Source organism: Aricia agestis, chromosome 1 (assembly GCF_905147365.1).
Source record: "Aricia agestis chromosome 1, ilAriAges1.1, whole genome shotgun sequence".
NCBI lineage: Eukaryota > Metazoa > Arthropoda > Insecta > Lepidoptera > Lycaenidae > Aricia > Aricia agestis.
The window spans coordinates 5,019,519-5,035,010 of record NC_056406.1 but is presented as its reverse complement, the minus strand read 5'-3'; the positions used below and the strand labels follow the sequence as shown (position 1 = coordinate 5,035,010).

The 15,492-nt window shown below is 40.0% G+C and overlaps 2 protein-coding genes across 2 annotated transcripts; one reads left to right on the top strand and one right to left on the bottom strand.

Moving 5' to 3' along the window:
• Positions 1–83: 83 nt before the first annotated feature.
• LOC121730570 (histone-arginine methyltransferase CARMER) lies at positions 84–5,125 on the top strand. Its single transcript, XM_042120037.1, has one exon. It carries the CDS (start codon positions 226–228, stop codon positions 1,822–1,824), a length of 1,599 nt encoding a protein of 532 aa, XP_041975971.1. The 5' UTR covers positions 84–225; the 3' UTR covers positions 1,825–5,125.
• An 837-nt stretch (positions 5,126–5,962) lies between these two features.
• LOC121726818 (trafficking protein particle complex subunit 12) lies at positions 5,963–15,426 on the bottom strand. The gene is made up of 11 exons (XM_042114751.1): positions 15,225–15,426; positions 14,888–15,150; positions 14,717–14,797; positions 14,506–14,586; positions 14,173–14,353; positions 12,436–12,593; positions 11,746–11,889; positions 10,532–10,675; positions 9,193–9,359; positions 7,066–7,189; positions 5,963–6,402 (listed from the first exon to the last, which is right to left on the bottom strand). Exons 1-11 carry the CDS (start codon positions 15,352–15,354, stop codon positions 6,145–6,147), a joined length of 1,731 nt encoding a protein of 576 aa, XP_041970685.1. The 5' UTR covers positions 15,355–15,426; the 3' UTR covers positions 5,963–6,144.
• Positions 15,427–15,492: the final 66 nt, after the last annotated feature.

Sequence of the window (15,492 nt, the reverse complement as noted above, 5' to 3'; positions counted from 1 at the left end):
ATCTTTTAGTTAAAATCTTTGTCAACTGAGATATTAAAAAATAATAAAAGCACGCTGCGGCTGGCCTCCATCATCCATGTACCCATAGACAATTTCAGGGAGGAAGTTTGTGAGTGATCGATTTTACACCGGGCACCGAAAAACTTCCCAACGGCGTTTTTCTTTGTTTGCCCGTACGCGATTTTATATTGAAAAAGTAGCATCGCTTTGTGTCGAACAATAAAAATGGCGAACACGTTTCGCGCGGTGACGGTGTTTGCCGTCAACAACGAAGGTTCTCTAACTCCGCGCTTCAATTTCCCTACAAACGTAAACGTGGATTACGATCCACAAGGTCTAAGTGTAAAAGTGATACGTGCCGATCCCGTGCTAGCCCAGGAGGTGCTAGAATTTCCCGTCCACAGTCAAAGCGAGTGCTCGCGAGTCGTCGGCCAGTCCTATATTTTCACAATAGACAACGAGACTTTGTTTTTCAAGTTCTCCAGCGATGTCGACTCCCAAAACTTCCATCTGCTGGTCACTAAAGTCAAAGCCGGCCGCTCGTCCTCCGTGTTTACTGTGCGGACCGAGGACTCGTCGGCGATGCAGTATTTCCAGTTCTACGGCTACCTGAGCCAGCAGCAGAACATGATGCAGGATTATGTCAGAACGAGCACGTACCAGCGAGCTATACTGTCGAACATACACGACTTCAAGAACAAAGTGGTGTTGGACGTCGGCGCCGGTTCGGGCATATTGTCCTTCTTCGCCGCGCAGGCGGGAGCTCGGAAAGTGTATGCCGTGGAAGCGAGCAACATGGCGCATCATGCCCAAGCTCTAGTCAGAGCGAACGGACTCCACGACCGCATAACGGTGGTGGCAGGTAAGATAGAGGAGATAGAGCTACCCGAAACAGTAGATGTGATTATCTCTGAGCCCATGGGGTACATGTTATACAATGAACGCATGTTAGAGACATATCTTCACGCTAAGAAGTGGCTCAAACCCAATGGTAACATGTACCCGACGAGAGGAGATCTACACATAGCTCCCTTCACTGATGACGCTCTTTTCATGGAACAATATAACAAGGCTAACTTCTGGTACCAGTCATGTTTCCACGGAGTCGATTTAAGTGCATTAAGAACAGCAGCCATGAAGGAATATTTCAGACAGCCAATTGTAGACACATTCGATGTTCGTATCTGTATGGCCAGGTCTGTGAGGCATGTTGTAGACTTTTTAAACGCCAATGAAACTGATCTACATAGAATTGAAGTACCCTTTAGATTTGAATTGACTCAGTCCGGAACCTGCCACGGCTTAGCATTCTGGTTTGATGTCCTGTTCGCCGGCAGCACGCAGCATATCTGGCTATCCACTGCTCCAACTGAACCTCTAACACATTGGTACCAGGTACGATGCCTTCTTGAAACACCAATTTTCGCTAAACAAGGCCAGGCGCTCACTGGTCGTGTTCTTTTACTGGCCAACAAGAGACAGAGCTATGATGTCACTATGGAGATAAGCTTGGAGGGCACTAATATTTCCTCTTCCAACACGTTAGACTTGAAGAATCCCTACTTCAGATATACTGGGGCCCCGGCCGCACCACCCCCGGGAGTCAACAATGCATCTCCGAGTGAGACATACTGGAATTCAATAGAGTCAGCTGGCTCGCTCAGCAACGGACAAGGTGTTATCTTGACTGACGGTACACAACAGTATTGCTCAACACCAGAACAAACTATCGCATATGGAGCTCACCCGAATATGATAAAAACAGTGATGCTTCAAGAGGAGTTCATCAAGCGAATCGGGATAAGTCAAAATGGCGATATATAATCCGCGAAGTCGCGCCGCGCGCGCCTTAGGGCTATAAGGAACCGTCGTAATCGGTTGTGAACAATCTTCCGTTCAAAGTTTCTAGTGTGTAAGAGGACTTATTTATTACAACACCATCACAGTGGACTGCTAGAATTGTGTAATTGATATGTAGGAGAGGCGATGAGCCCAGTACTATCTAATAATTAGGATTTTAACTATTATGATATTGTCATAGGTTTTAAATTACACATCGAAATAAAACTAGTTTCATTTAGATTTACATAGCTTCACTTTGCACACTAAAATTGTTCAGCAATTAATGCAGTGCATGTATTTTTTGTATTTTCAGCATGTATGCATGTTATAATATGGTTTATGTATTGGATCAATGTTTTCTGAGGATTTTTAATATACTTAATAATTTCATGGAAAATGTTCAAATTAGCACCTACACAAATTTTGTTGTTACATGTAAGAAATTAAAAAAAACTAGATTTATTTCAATGTGTAATTTCACAATTGAATATTTGCTAGTAGTTGGAGTATGGCAATTATAAAACGCAATAAACCTTTTCAGTGTATTATTTTCTCAGTTTGAATGACGCTTACTAGTATAATTGGACAGGTTGAAAAACATTGAAAATATTGTATATACGTACGCCTAAAACTATGACAATGTATCTTAGGACATCTACACATGTAGTTGAGCAACGATATTTAAATATTTGTCCAATTGAATGTGTAGACGTTATAAATTGGCCGACGGCAATGACAAGAGCTGTGGAAGCTCTGTAGCTAGGTTAAGTTAGAAGTTCAAGTATACTTGGTAGGTGGTAAAAGCTGGCAAATTATTGCTTTTCAATACTCATATGTCAAACAGAAGGGGGTTTCATTTTCACACAACTGTCTGCCAATGGGTTTGAAATATTTTACAAGTTGTAAGGTCCCACTAGAATGTGTAACATAAGCCATACATGCTACGATCTAACGGAGAGGTCGCCTGTGCAGTTATGCCTGGCACAGGTGTTCTCGAAAGAATTGATTTTCGATTTTGCGCCAGTCGCCTTCGCAGGCTCAAAAAACTGCACATGTCTAGTCCCACACGGTACACACATTCCGGTTTACCTGTGCAGGCATACCTGCACAGTTGGACCTCTCCGATAGATCGTAGCATGTATGGCAGGCATGAAGCGCGATGGGAAGTAGCATAAGACCTTGTTTCTTAGTTTAAAATTGAATACCAAAAAATCTAAATGTGGAAGAGGCAAATATAAAAAGAATGCCTGATTTTCAATTATTTCTCTTTTCAATATTAGGTTGATGTCTAAAAAAAGTCAGTTTTAAATAGAATTTGACCCTAGTGATATTTCAGAAATTTTTTAAATTTTTTTATGTTATTATAAAATAGGAATGTGAAAATCAAGCCATTAATCAAGTTAGTATTGGTTCTTTATTGTGATCAATTTTGTATCTGTATAGTGTAGTACAGAAAAAAGTTATTTGAGTTACTTTTCCTTTTTTTGCTTTTATGGCCAAGAAATCATCTGGTGGCTAGGCTAGTGAATAATAAGCAATGGTGTAGTTGATTTGAGCATATGAAAGGCAAGGACTTTTTGTACATATATCATGACGATGATCTCAAATGTAGTAGACCATACATTATCTATTTAACATGCATGTTGGTATACCCTTACAATTTTTTCTGTAAGCTTTTCATCTGGTTTAACTGGAAGGCCGGCCATACACGGTTGCCGCACGGCGATCTGCAGTTTATACGGACCGCTTAACGACCGTTCTTGAGCGGTCTGAGCAGTCGCTCTGCGTCCGAGTTTCGTTGTGCAGTCGAACAACAAAGTGTGGTATTATAATGACGCGTCTGACAGCGCGGTTGGTAAGCGTCGCGGTCCACGAGCTTTGAGTACCTGATCGTTACATAGTACAATAAACCACCCGGACGGTGTTTCGGCCGCGCTGTTCTCAATGCGACTGTACGAGGTGGCAAACCGCGTGGCACTGAACTCGTTTTATAGTTTCGAGCGAGTCATCCCCGTGCTTGCGAGCCGCGCTTACCACCAGCGCGGACGGTACGCGTCACTGTAAACTAGCCAAAGGCATGTATGATCGACTGCACGATGCGGTCGTGTTGCAGACTGCAGTCGTGTACGACTTCAACGCGACCGCTCTAGAGCAGTCGATCTCGACTCCAACTTGCGGGATATGGCCAGTCGAAAGCAAAATGTTTCTTCAAAATATTTTGTTAAACTGTAACATGCACAAAGGCTATTTAAAAATATGGCTGTTATTTAATAATTCTTGGTTATCGCTTGTGTATTTTAACAGCTGATCTGGTTTACCACTTTTATTAAACCTTATCGCAAAGTAAGAAGTGGCGAATCTGATAGCGCCTATACCATGAGAAGCTGCTTCGTTTTATATCAAAAGCAATAAATCATAAATGTTAATCTTTATGAAGCATACAACATTTGTATTGTATTTGTGATATACATAATAATATATTATATTAATAATATGTGCATTACAATTTAGACCAATCATATTATATAAAGTGAAAAAGTTTGTATTTCTTTTTGATTTTTTTATTCATACTTCTACTACTTATAGTGTTATAGACAGTAGAAGTATGAGTTGAGTACAATTATTGCATACTAATATTTTGAAATTTATTGGTTTGTTTGTGAAATGTGTACCTTATTAATTTGTGACTTGCTCACATGTTTTTTTTTTCATTGTTTTGTCCTCCTGTATTTAACTGTATAAGCCACAAGGTATGATTCATTTATTTACTCCATTGCAATTTGTCTAATGCACTGCATGTTGATTTCATTGCAGACATGTATTTCATTAAATATACTTCTAGTTCTCTGCCAATTCTTATTAACTTTGGTCATATTTTTCTTTTTTTTTTGCCATCATAAGAGAAATTACAGAATTCAGTGATTTTGTGTTACCAGTAGTTACTTACAAATTCTTCCTTTACAATATTGATATTATCATTTACTTCAAATATTATATTTAAATTCCTTTTAGAGAACTTAACAGCTATTGAATCATGGACTGGAATCATTCATGCATATTTTTTGCAAGTATATTCTGATGCTAAATTTAAAACTGCTACTGAATCAAAAACATTACTACCTCAACTTGGCAGATAGAGCAGACTACAAATGAGTTTATTTCATTTTCAATACCATGACAACTGGCTAAGTCCAATCGGCAATAATATAAAGTGATTTCATCCGTGGACATATTGTATAAGCAATGTTTGAATTGTAATGAATAAACAAATTTTGTCACAGTCCTTTTGTTTTTTTTTTACCAAATAAATATTTTTTATCCTACAAATAAAGCTATTTTCTAAGGTTTCTAAATTAATACTAATTTAGTATTGTAACATTTTATTAATATAGTTTAAATTAGTGTAACATTTAATAGATTTAAGTATCAAGAACTATTTCAAATAATAATGGCCTGTTTCACCGCTTCCTGATAAGGTGCCCCCCGATAGGGTTATTTGACAGATTTTCCATACTCCATCTGTCAAATTAAGTGGTGGATAGCCTTATCAGGAAGCGGTGAAACAGGCCCTTATTATACAGTGATAGCTCTATGATTTAGTAGAAACTGAGGCAAAAATGTATGCCTAAATAGCTTAACTGATTTTGATTTAGAATTTTATGTACTATCAGAGAAGTTGATTCCTAGGCAGATGGCGGACCTAAGTAATTTGGTCGCGTTAAGTCAAACCCATCTGATCAATCACAGCTAACATTGAATTGACATGAGCCAACCAAACGACGTAGGTCCGTCAACTGCCTAGGAATCAATTTCCTCGATGGTACAACGCGGTCAAATTAACTTGACGCATCGCTGGAATGCAATGCCCTGCCCGCTTGGCGCTTCATAATGACGTCATCAACCCATGCGTCAAGTTAATGTACCGCATTATAAGTATATTATATACTAGCTGTTGCCCGCGACTTCGTCCGCGTCAGCAAAATGTGATAACAAAGATAATAAAAAAGAGAAAAAAAATCCCTTTTGAGGTTCCTTTATAAAAAAAGTAAAATATATCCTCCTTTTCGGAAGTCGGTTAAAAAGTAGCCTAAGTTATTCCTTACTACATCATCGGAACAAAAATTGTAAAAAATGTTGTTTTGGTGTCTGTACCCTATTTACATTCATATGAATGTAGAAAAAGACGGTTCTTTCAATATTACAAACAGACATTCCAATTTTATTTATATGTATAGATATTATACAATTCTCCTGCATAATTACGTGAATAATATACATATTATAATAATATCACAACTAGACCTAACCTACTGGAGCAAGCTTCAGACACTCGAGCACATCGGGTATAGTGTCACTTTTATGCTTGCACAGCATCCGCAGGAGGTTGAGTTTCTTCTCATTGGTCTTGGACGACTCCAGCTCGTACAGGGTGCAGAGATTGACCAGTAGACTCTCGTTGAGTCCCCGCTCTGGGTCCGAGTGGATAGCCTTCTGGAGAACAGCTATAGCCTCCTTCAGCCGGCCCATGTAGAGCAGACACACAGCAAGGTTATTTGCCACCTGAAATGTGTCAGTGTTATTGTTAGATCAAGAGACTATTTTGCCAGCATCAAATCTCTATGAATAACTTCAGTAACACATGAGAATCTGCGTTTCCTTTGAATAATATTAGTGTTTATTTATTATTTTTTTATAGTTTTACGACTTGAATTTATCAATTTAACAGCATTGTCGATGGTTAATTTTTCAAACCTTAGAGCCAGTCCACACGTCGCGTTGCGTTGCGTCGTCGCAACGCAAATATTTTGACACATAGCCTCACGGGCGTTACGAAGCAGTCTTAACGTCAACTCCCGCTTCGTCTCGGGGGCTGCTGTCCAACATGTGTGCGTTGCGACGACGCAGCGCGCCGTGTGAACACCTTGGTTATTTTTTTACTTATTAGTTATTTGTATATGAAACAAAGCAACGGCAGTGCTGCGTCGACGCAACGCGCCTGTGGACTGGCTCTTAGCCAATCATACTGACCAGAAATAATTTACTTAATTGTAATTAAATGAAGATTTTGCCATAAGCTCCACACATTATAGGCAAAGTCTTCATTAAATTGCAGCAATCGTCATTAAATGTCTCTGAATGCGGCAGTTAGACACATAAAAAAACCTCAGAAAACCGCGCGTTAATCGTGTCAATTATGCTATGTCAGTGGGTCAGTGTTCATACCATGATATTGGTGGGCTCCTGGTCGGCGGCCTTGAGGAACGTGTTGTAGGCGTCCTGGTAGCGACCGTGCGCCACCTCGATCAGTCCCGCGTCTACGTACTCGCGCACGTCGGGCGTCGGACAGCTGATGGTTATAGATAATAATTAATTAATATTTAAGTTACTTAGTTTGTAATATTAAAATAACCATACATACATATATACATACGAGGGCTGCTATTTATGTATCCGGAATTAAAAAAAGAAACAAACATATATCATTTAATATGGTTTTATTGCTTTTCAAAATATTCGCCGCGATGATCGACACACTTTTGCATACGCTGGAACCAATTTTCATAGCACTTTTTCCATTCTGATTGAGGTATCTCCAAAACGTGCATTTTGAACGCATCAACAGCCTCTTTGCGGCTCGAAAAACGTTGACCACGTAATTCGTTCTTCGCGTATGGAAATAAAAAGAAATCGTTAGGTGCCAAATCAGGGCTGTACGGCGGATGACCAGTCAATTCGATCTTTTGACCCTCCAAAAACTGAGTGGTTTCAGCTGAGGTGTGACAGCTAGCATTGTCGTGATGTAATATGATTCTGCGTTGTCGGTTGTCCTTTCTTATTTCTTCAAAGACTTCTGGTAAACAAATGGTCGTATACCATTCAGAATTAACCGTTTTACGATTCTCTAATGGCACTGTAGCCACATGTCCATTAATTCCAAAAAAACAGGCGACCATTTGCTTCAAAGTACTTTTTGCACGAGTAACTTTTGTTGGTTTCGGCTCATCTTGGAACACCCACACCGTTGACTGTTGTTTAGTTTCGGGGTCATATGCATAGATCCAAGATTCATCACCTGTGTAGATATTATAAACGGCTTTTGACGTACCACGGTTGTATTTTTTTATCATTTTTTTGCACCAATCGACACGAGCCCGTTTTTGATCGATTGTCAAGTTGTGCGGAATCCAACGCGAACATATTTTTTTTACAGCCAAATGTTCGTGTAATATCTTATGTATGCTCGTCATACTTAGCCTAAGGACGCCTCTATCTCGCGATATGTAACATGACGATCACGCATTATTAGTTCCCGCACAGCATCTATATTTTGTGGGACAACAGCTGTTTTTGGGCGACCTTCTTTATTTTCATCCGTGAGCATAGACCGCCCACGATTAAACTCACTGTACCAGTGATAAACAGTGGTTTTTGATGGTGCTTCATCTCCAAAAGTTGCGGTGAGTTGAATAAAGCACTGTTGTTGATTTAGCCCACGCCGAAAATCGTAGTAAATCATTGCACGAAAATGTTCACGCGTTAAATCCATGGCAAATGAAGACACGCAATTTTCAAAATGACGACACAATGGAAAAATAATTGTCAGTCACATGAAACAAAATGTATTCTTCAACCAAAGAGTTGTATTTTCAAATGTTGTAATTACTTTTTAAATATTGTTCTTGTAAGTGGCCAGTTCCGGATACATAAATAGCAGCCCTCGTACATATTTACAAATAATATTTATAAATAAAATTGGAGTGTCTGTTTGTAATATTAAAATAACCGTTTTTTACCACATTCATATGAATATTTAGACGGTACTTACACCAAAATAAAAATTTTTAGAATTTTTGTCTGTCTGTATGTCTGTCTGGCTGAACCGACCGAAATGGCTGGACCGATTTTGACGGGACTTTTATTGGCAGATAGCTGATGTAATAAGGAGTAACTTAGGCTACTTTTTAACCGACTTTCAAAAAGGAGGAGGACATATTTTTACTTTTTTATTTTTTACCTATGTTTTTTACATTTTGTTGACGCGGACGAAGTCGCGGGTAACAATGTATTGTATAGTTCTTGTCTATGAAGACATTTTAAAATTTCAAAAACGAAAAATTGTATAACTATAAACAGGATCTTTTATTGTTACAGGGCAACAATTATCTTTATTCTATAGATACTAATATTATAAAAGCGAAAGTGTGTGTGTCTGTCTATCTGTTACCTCTTCACACCCAATCCGCTGAACCGGTTTTGCTGAAATTTGGTATACTTTGAGTCCCGGGAAAGGACATAGGATAGTTTTGGCGCAACGGAGTAGCGGGCGTTACCTAGTTTAAAATAGCTTACATGTGATGTCTCGCTACACGGGCCTCCTCAAGGTACGTAGTAGCGGCTCGCGTGTGCCCGGCCAGCAGTTGCAGCCGACATAGCGCCGCGCTCACACTGCGCCGCGCCGCCGCCGACGCCGCGCCCGTACGTAGCTCGCACAGTATACGCGTCGCTAGGCGGTAGTCCTGAAAGATCATTGACAATAATTGAAGACGTGAGAGGAAGAACCCGGTAAGTAACATTTAAAAAATTGAAGTTCTTTAGCATAAATGGAGGCATTAGGGCCGGAAAAATGATTTGTAATATAATACCTGTGGATTTTATGTGTAGCTAGATACATAAGCCATGATGAAGTAGATAAGCTACATGGTTTGTTCAAATTATAAAGGAAAAAATTAGTATATACTTAGTTCTTATGTTGTAATATATTAGTTACGTGGTTTATCCATCTCGTCTTCAATTATTACAAGATTGGCATTCGAGCGAGGTGGCAGGAGTGCTCGATCAGGCTAAAGTCCTCTGTAGTCATTTCAGATGGTATATTATTTCGCGACCAGTTTAGAATATTCGATAGCGCGGTGCAGGTTTGTGCTCTTTGGGCTAATAACTAAATACACCTCACCTATAAACTGAAAGAGTTTCAAGTTTTGGCCAGTCAAATTTTTTACCAGTAGAGTCTCATTGAACCCCACTCTGGTTTCGATTGGAAAGCCTTTTTTTAGCATTCATCCTCGTGGCACACTAATAGCAGATGCTAGCTAATTAATTTTACGCTTCTACACCAGCTACCTTACTCCCGACAAAATTGAATCGAGAATCGAATCAGCTCGATCTCAACAGCTTTCGGTACTCCGTACTTCCGACATAATATATACTAGCGCAAGATCGTGCTGCCGCTCAATTTGGAACTAGTTCGATCTCAACGGCTTTTCCCACTCCTGACAGCTATACTAGCGCACGATCATACTGCGGCTCAATTTGGAACTAATCAGACGCGTAGATGCATTTCTAAAGTACTGAATTGACAGATTTCAATTGCGTGAGACGTCTTGCAAATCTGTCAAATTCATACAAACTTAGAACTGCATCTACGCGTCGCGTTGCGGTCTGAAATGACCCTAAGAACCAGTCCACAAGGCGCGTTGCGTCGACGCAGCGCGCAACGCACACATGACCGACAGCAGCCCCCGAGATGAAGCAGGGGGGGTGTTGACGTTAAGACTTTCGTAATAACGCTGCGGTGGGGCAGCGCCCGTGTGGCCTGCTATGCGTCAAACGGCAGCGCTGCGTCGACGCAACGTTGACGCAGCGCCCGTGTGGACAGGCTCTTAGGCTGCAGTTTTCCATGACACATTACCTTAAGCGCGATGGCGCAGTTGGCGATGGAGTGCATGACGCGCGTGCGGCGGCCGCCCCACAGCCGCAGCGACTCTGTCTTGTCCTCCTCCGTGATGCTCCCACTGCCATCCTCGGTCTTGCCTTCCTTGAGGTTGCCGATCATCTGGAAAGTGTATATACGAGTTGTTTTACTAAATTAAACATATTATAGGTATTAACTATTAATTCAAGGACGTCGCCAAGGGGGCGGGGGGGCAATTTCAAATTGTAATGTCACTCTATATATTTATTTTTGGGTAATATACAGGGCACAGGCTGTATTAAAAAGTTTAACATACGAAAAATACAACCAGCTTTAAAGTGTATTTTGCAGTATGCTACTGAAATTCTCCATCATTCTACATAATATAATATCTGAGGCTAAGCCTAGAATATGAGATATCGTTAGGTTTCGAAGGTGAATTGAAATGTTAGCATTGTTAAAGATAATGCACCCTCCGTAATTTTATACTTATGCATTTTGAATCGACAGATTTGAAGTATACATGCCACTCAATCAGGGAAGCGTGTATAAATAATAAATATATTATTTTATGGTTCTATCGCTGTCCTCCGCACTGCACCCCAATACTCTGTCCTCCGCACCGCATCGCCTCGCTGTATTTTTATTATGAATATCCGCTCAGCTCTGCTCCACCCCGCTAGTGCTGTTTCCATTGAGGCGGAGCGGAGATTTCGAGCATAGTGATTGGTCAATTCGGGCACCGCTAAGCCCTTCTCCGCCTAGCTCCACGTCAGTGGAAACGCGGCCTATATCTATACGGTACATTGGAACGACCGCGCTCCCGCGCTGCCACCACTGCCCCATTAGCCGCTGATTTCGAGACTGAAGCCTTATAGAAATGAAGGGTCATAGCAAATAATTGATACTTATACAATTCACAGTTTCAAATTGGACGACTATCGTACAAATAAATTGCGTAGTTTCACAATTTAATTGGAAAACTTTTTAATCGCGGTTCTGATACGATCGGTGTCCAATTATTTAGTTGTAACTTGTACAATTTAGTTGGAAAAATGTGCGAACTCTCATTAGTCGCTATAGCTATTGGTGTACTATGCGATTTAGTGGGCCAACTTGAAAATGTAAGTCCGCGGTCGCTCTTAAGTCTTAGTGCTCTACGACAAAGAGATACAGTGATAAGTATGCGACAAGTAACCGCACTTTAGTACCGTGTCAATGACATGCAGCACGGCATACAGCCTGTCCATGGCCTGGTCCGGTCGGCCGGCGTGGCCCGGCAGCTCCGCCACCAGCAGCCGCAGCGAGAACGGCACCAGGCTGCCCGACCGGTCACCGTGGGACTCCGGGTAGAACTGCCAAAGGAAAGCATATTATGAAGCTTGATAAATCGCAGGCTTCAAGCCAGAAGGATAAATCTTTACAACTGAAAGCATGTGTCTATGAAAGTACTACCTTAATACGTGAATTGATCTTTTGTACTTTAACTACTCCAAAACTCAAAATATTGAACTTACATCTATTTTCTTCTTATAAAAAATTTTTTATACGCCCTTCTGGCTAGAAGCCGCGAGCTAGGCCCGCGATATGGAGACTATTTTTTCCGTTTAAGTCTTTGTAGAATATCTTCTATGAAAGCAACTTTTCAACATGAAACAATTATATTTTGTATGATAGAAAAGTCCTCAGCGCGTTTGTAGTTATGAGCTTGTATGTACAATACTAGAACAATTTATAAGGAATGCTGATCCGAGTAGAGGTACACTAAAAAATTTAAATCAAGTTATGTAAGAAGGGTAATGATTTTGTAATGTTTGGTGCTATACAACTACTGATAAAGAAATATAACATAATTTTGTAATTTAATTACGAGGGTTATACTTAAACTAGTTTTTTCCAACCTGATAGAACATATCCGGCTTGCTGAAGTCCCCGAAGGGCTCGGCCTCCTTCATGAGCGGCTCGTACAGCTTGATGCGGCACAGCACCGCGAACCGCGTCAGCCACAGCTGCAGCGACCGCGCCGTGTGCTTCGTCGGCCGGTGCATGCGACCAGCACCTACACAGATGAATGAATGAATGAATGAAGATCCTTTATTGCACCAAAACAACCATGACATACAGAACTTAGAACTATTGAGTAAAAAAGTACAAAAGGCGGTCTTTTCGCTACAAGCGATTTCCTCCAGACAACCTTATTTATAGAACTATAATAATATATAAGATATATAAGAGTGATTTTTTCCAATATATAAGTATATTCCACTGTGTTAAGTAAAAATACCACAACTTTTTTTAATATTAAATAAGGGAGCAAACGGGTCACCTGATGGAAAACAACTACCGTCGCCCATGGACACTAGTAACATAAGAAGAGCTGCAGGTGCGTTGCTGGCATTTTAAGAGGGAATACGCTCTCTTCTTGAAGGTTTGCAGGTCGTATTGATTCGAAAATATTGCTGGTGACAGTTCATTCCAGATTATATATTGATACTTAGCATATTCAGTTGAGAGTCAAGACGCGACGGCCGATCATGCGACACATCAGGCTCCGATTTATAAATAGGCTGTAAAGGCTGCGGCCTAGGGGCGGCAACGTCCATAGGAGGCCGACAGACTTAGTACATACATGGAGCGGCGGAAATAAAGTGACTTACACTCATAAAAAAATATGAATTCGGCACTGCGATACACACATCCTATTGCAGTAGTAGAATGGCGAATGCCGCGGCACAGTTTTAATGGGGAATGCGTTTTGTCTATTCTATTGTGTACACAACAACATTTAAAGCATCGGTCTCTAATGATGTCAGACGTGTCGTATCCGCTGCCGCTAGGCTCCCCAGTACCCTGACATGAAAATAGTCAGATACTATAATAATAATCTTAATTCTTATAGCATTTTTTAATTGTGGGCCACGACTTGTCGACCAACCGCAGCCCTCACAAGATAAAAGCAGATCAGTGTAACCATAAAACAAACAAAAACCATTTACAATATCAAGCCCCATCATTGGACTACCGATAGCGCGATCTAAAGACCGAAAAGTGACATCTGTTGATGATAACATATTTTATTTTTGCTTTAATTGAAACTACCCTCAATAAAAGAAATAAAAAAATTCCCGCGAATTTTAAAAATGTTTGTCGTAATTCTTAAAGTACACTACTAATCTACGATGTAAATGGAATTTTTATTAATATTTTGCATAGGGTGGGTTGCACCAACTTACTTTAACCATAACTGTAACTTTAACTACAATGCAAAATGTCAAATCTTTGGTTAAAGTCAAAAATGGACGCCATATTTAACCATAACCATAGAGCTCGACAAGGCTTTAAATGCACGTGGCGAAAAAAGCAACTTACGCTGTCATCATAAAAACGCCATTTTGGCAGTTCTCCTTTACCAGCAGCGCCCCCACCCACATTAATTTAAAGCCTTGTCGGACCAGCAACATCTTCTGTCAAATTCTGTGGTGTGTGTATGGTGTAAAGTTAAATTAGACTGAACTATAACCATAACTTTGACCATAACTTTAACTTTAACCATGCCTCTGGTGGAACCCACCCATAATATATGAATAATGAATTTCAATAAGTAAAAATCATATTGATAGGTTAAAAATATTTCCAACCTTGACCAGCTGCGCTTAGAAGTGTGGCAGTGAGGTTGACAGCGGAGCGCAGGTACCCAGTCCTCAGCAGCTCCCTCAGTCCCGCCTCATCACGACTCACATGTTCTGCTCTGACCACTCCACGACTTCCCGCTGAACTTACACCTAGGTACTTCACTGCTACTTCTTGTAATGCATCTGCCTAAAAGAAATAATAATCAGTGGTATGCTTGTCAGTTAACTCAAAAAATTATATGGAAATGTGCATAAAAATATAAAATAGTTTTAACCTTAGTAGGGCACAGGGCTGGCTTAAAAGTGAAATTTTTAAGTGTTTAATTAAAAATAACTTACTAATTCTTCTTCTAAAACAATTCCTGGCATTGTTAATACTTCTCTTTCTGGGAAGAAGGAGCCTTTTGGTGATGATTGTGCCTAAAACAAAAAGTTTTAATATTATAGCAGTATTAACAATTTTGTCTAGTATAAAATAACATCAAACATCAATATAAATTTTCATTTGCAGAATATTATTTTCTAGTACAGTAATAAATAAATAACTTACTTTTAATAAAGTTTTCTTTGCTTCTTCATTTGGAATCCAGGCATCTCTTCTTCTATCTCCTTCTTTATCAACTGGTTGGTTCTAAACATAAAAAAATAAAAAATAAATTAACATTCATAAACATCAAGATGAGTAGAATAATTAAAAAAACGAAACAATTGAATAAATCACCTTTAAGCTGAGACCATCCATTGCTTCGGTTAGCACAGTGGGTGGTGGTACGGTCGTCTTCTGTGCCTTGCTTGGTACAATGACAGGTTCCGGTCCTATAGCGTCAAAGAACGTGGACGGATCGGGCAAGCTAGAAGCGAGAATCGATGTGGTGCTACTGACGGTCGGTACAACATTCGCGAAGTTCAATTCTTGACTTGATTGTTGCGTAAAAGTGACGCTCGCGTTTGACGAGAACACGCTCGTGGAAGTGGTGGGAATACCTATTGAGGGCAAATGTTGCAGATAAGATAACTAACAGACCAATACAGTGATATTACTCATAATAAACACAAACCTTCTGAATCCCCCAAATAAACACTTTGGATCATGTCCGACGGAGATGTTCCTATTTCGTCAAAAAACTGAGACGCTGGTGGCACTTCTGCGCCACCAAAATATTGGCTTAATGATGGTTTGTTATCCATTTTAATGATAAGTTATACTGAATTAATCATTTAGAAAAGTATTTTCATTGATTTTTCGTACTTTTCTTGTGTTTTGACATATTATGACAGCTGAGCTGACTGCTGACATTTGACAACAACACGTCGAAATCGTCAGCA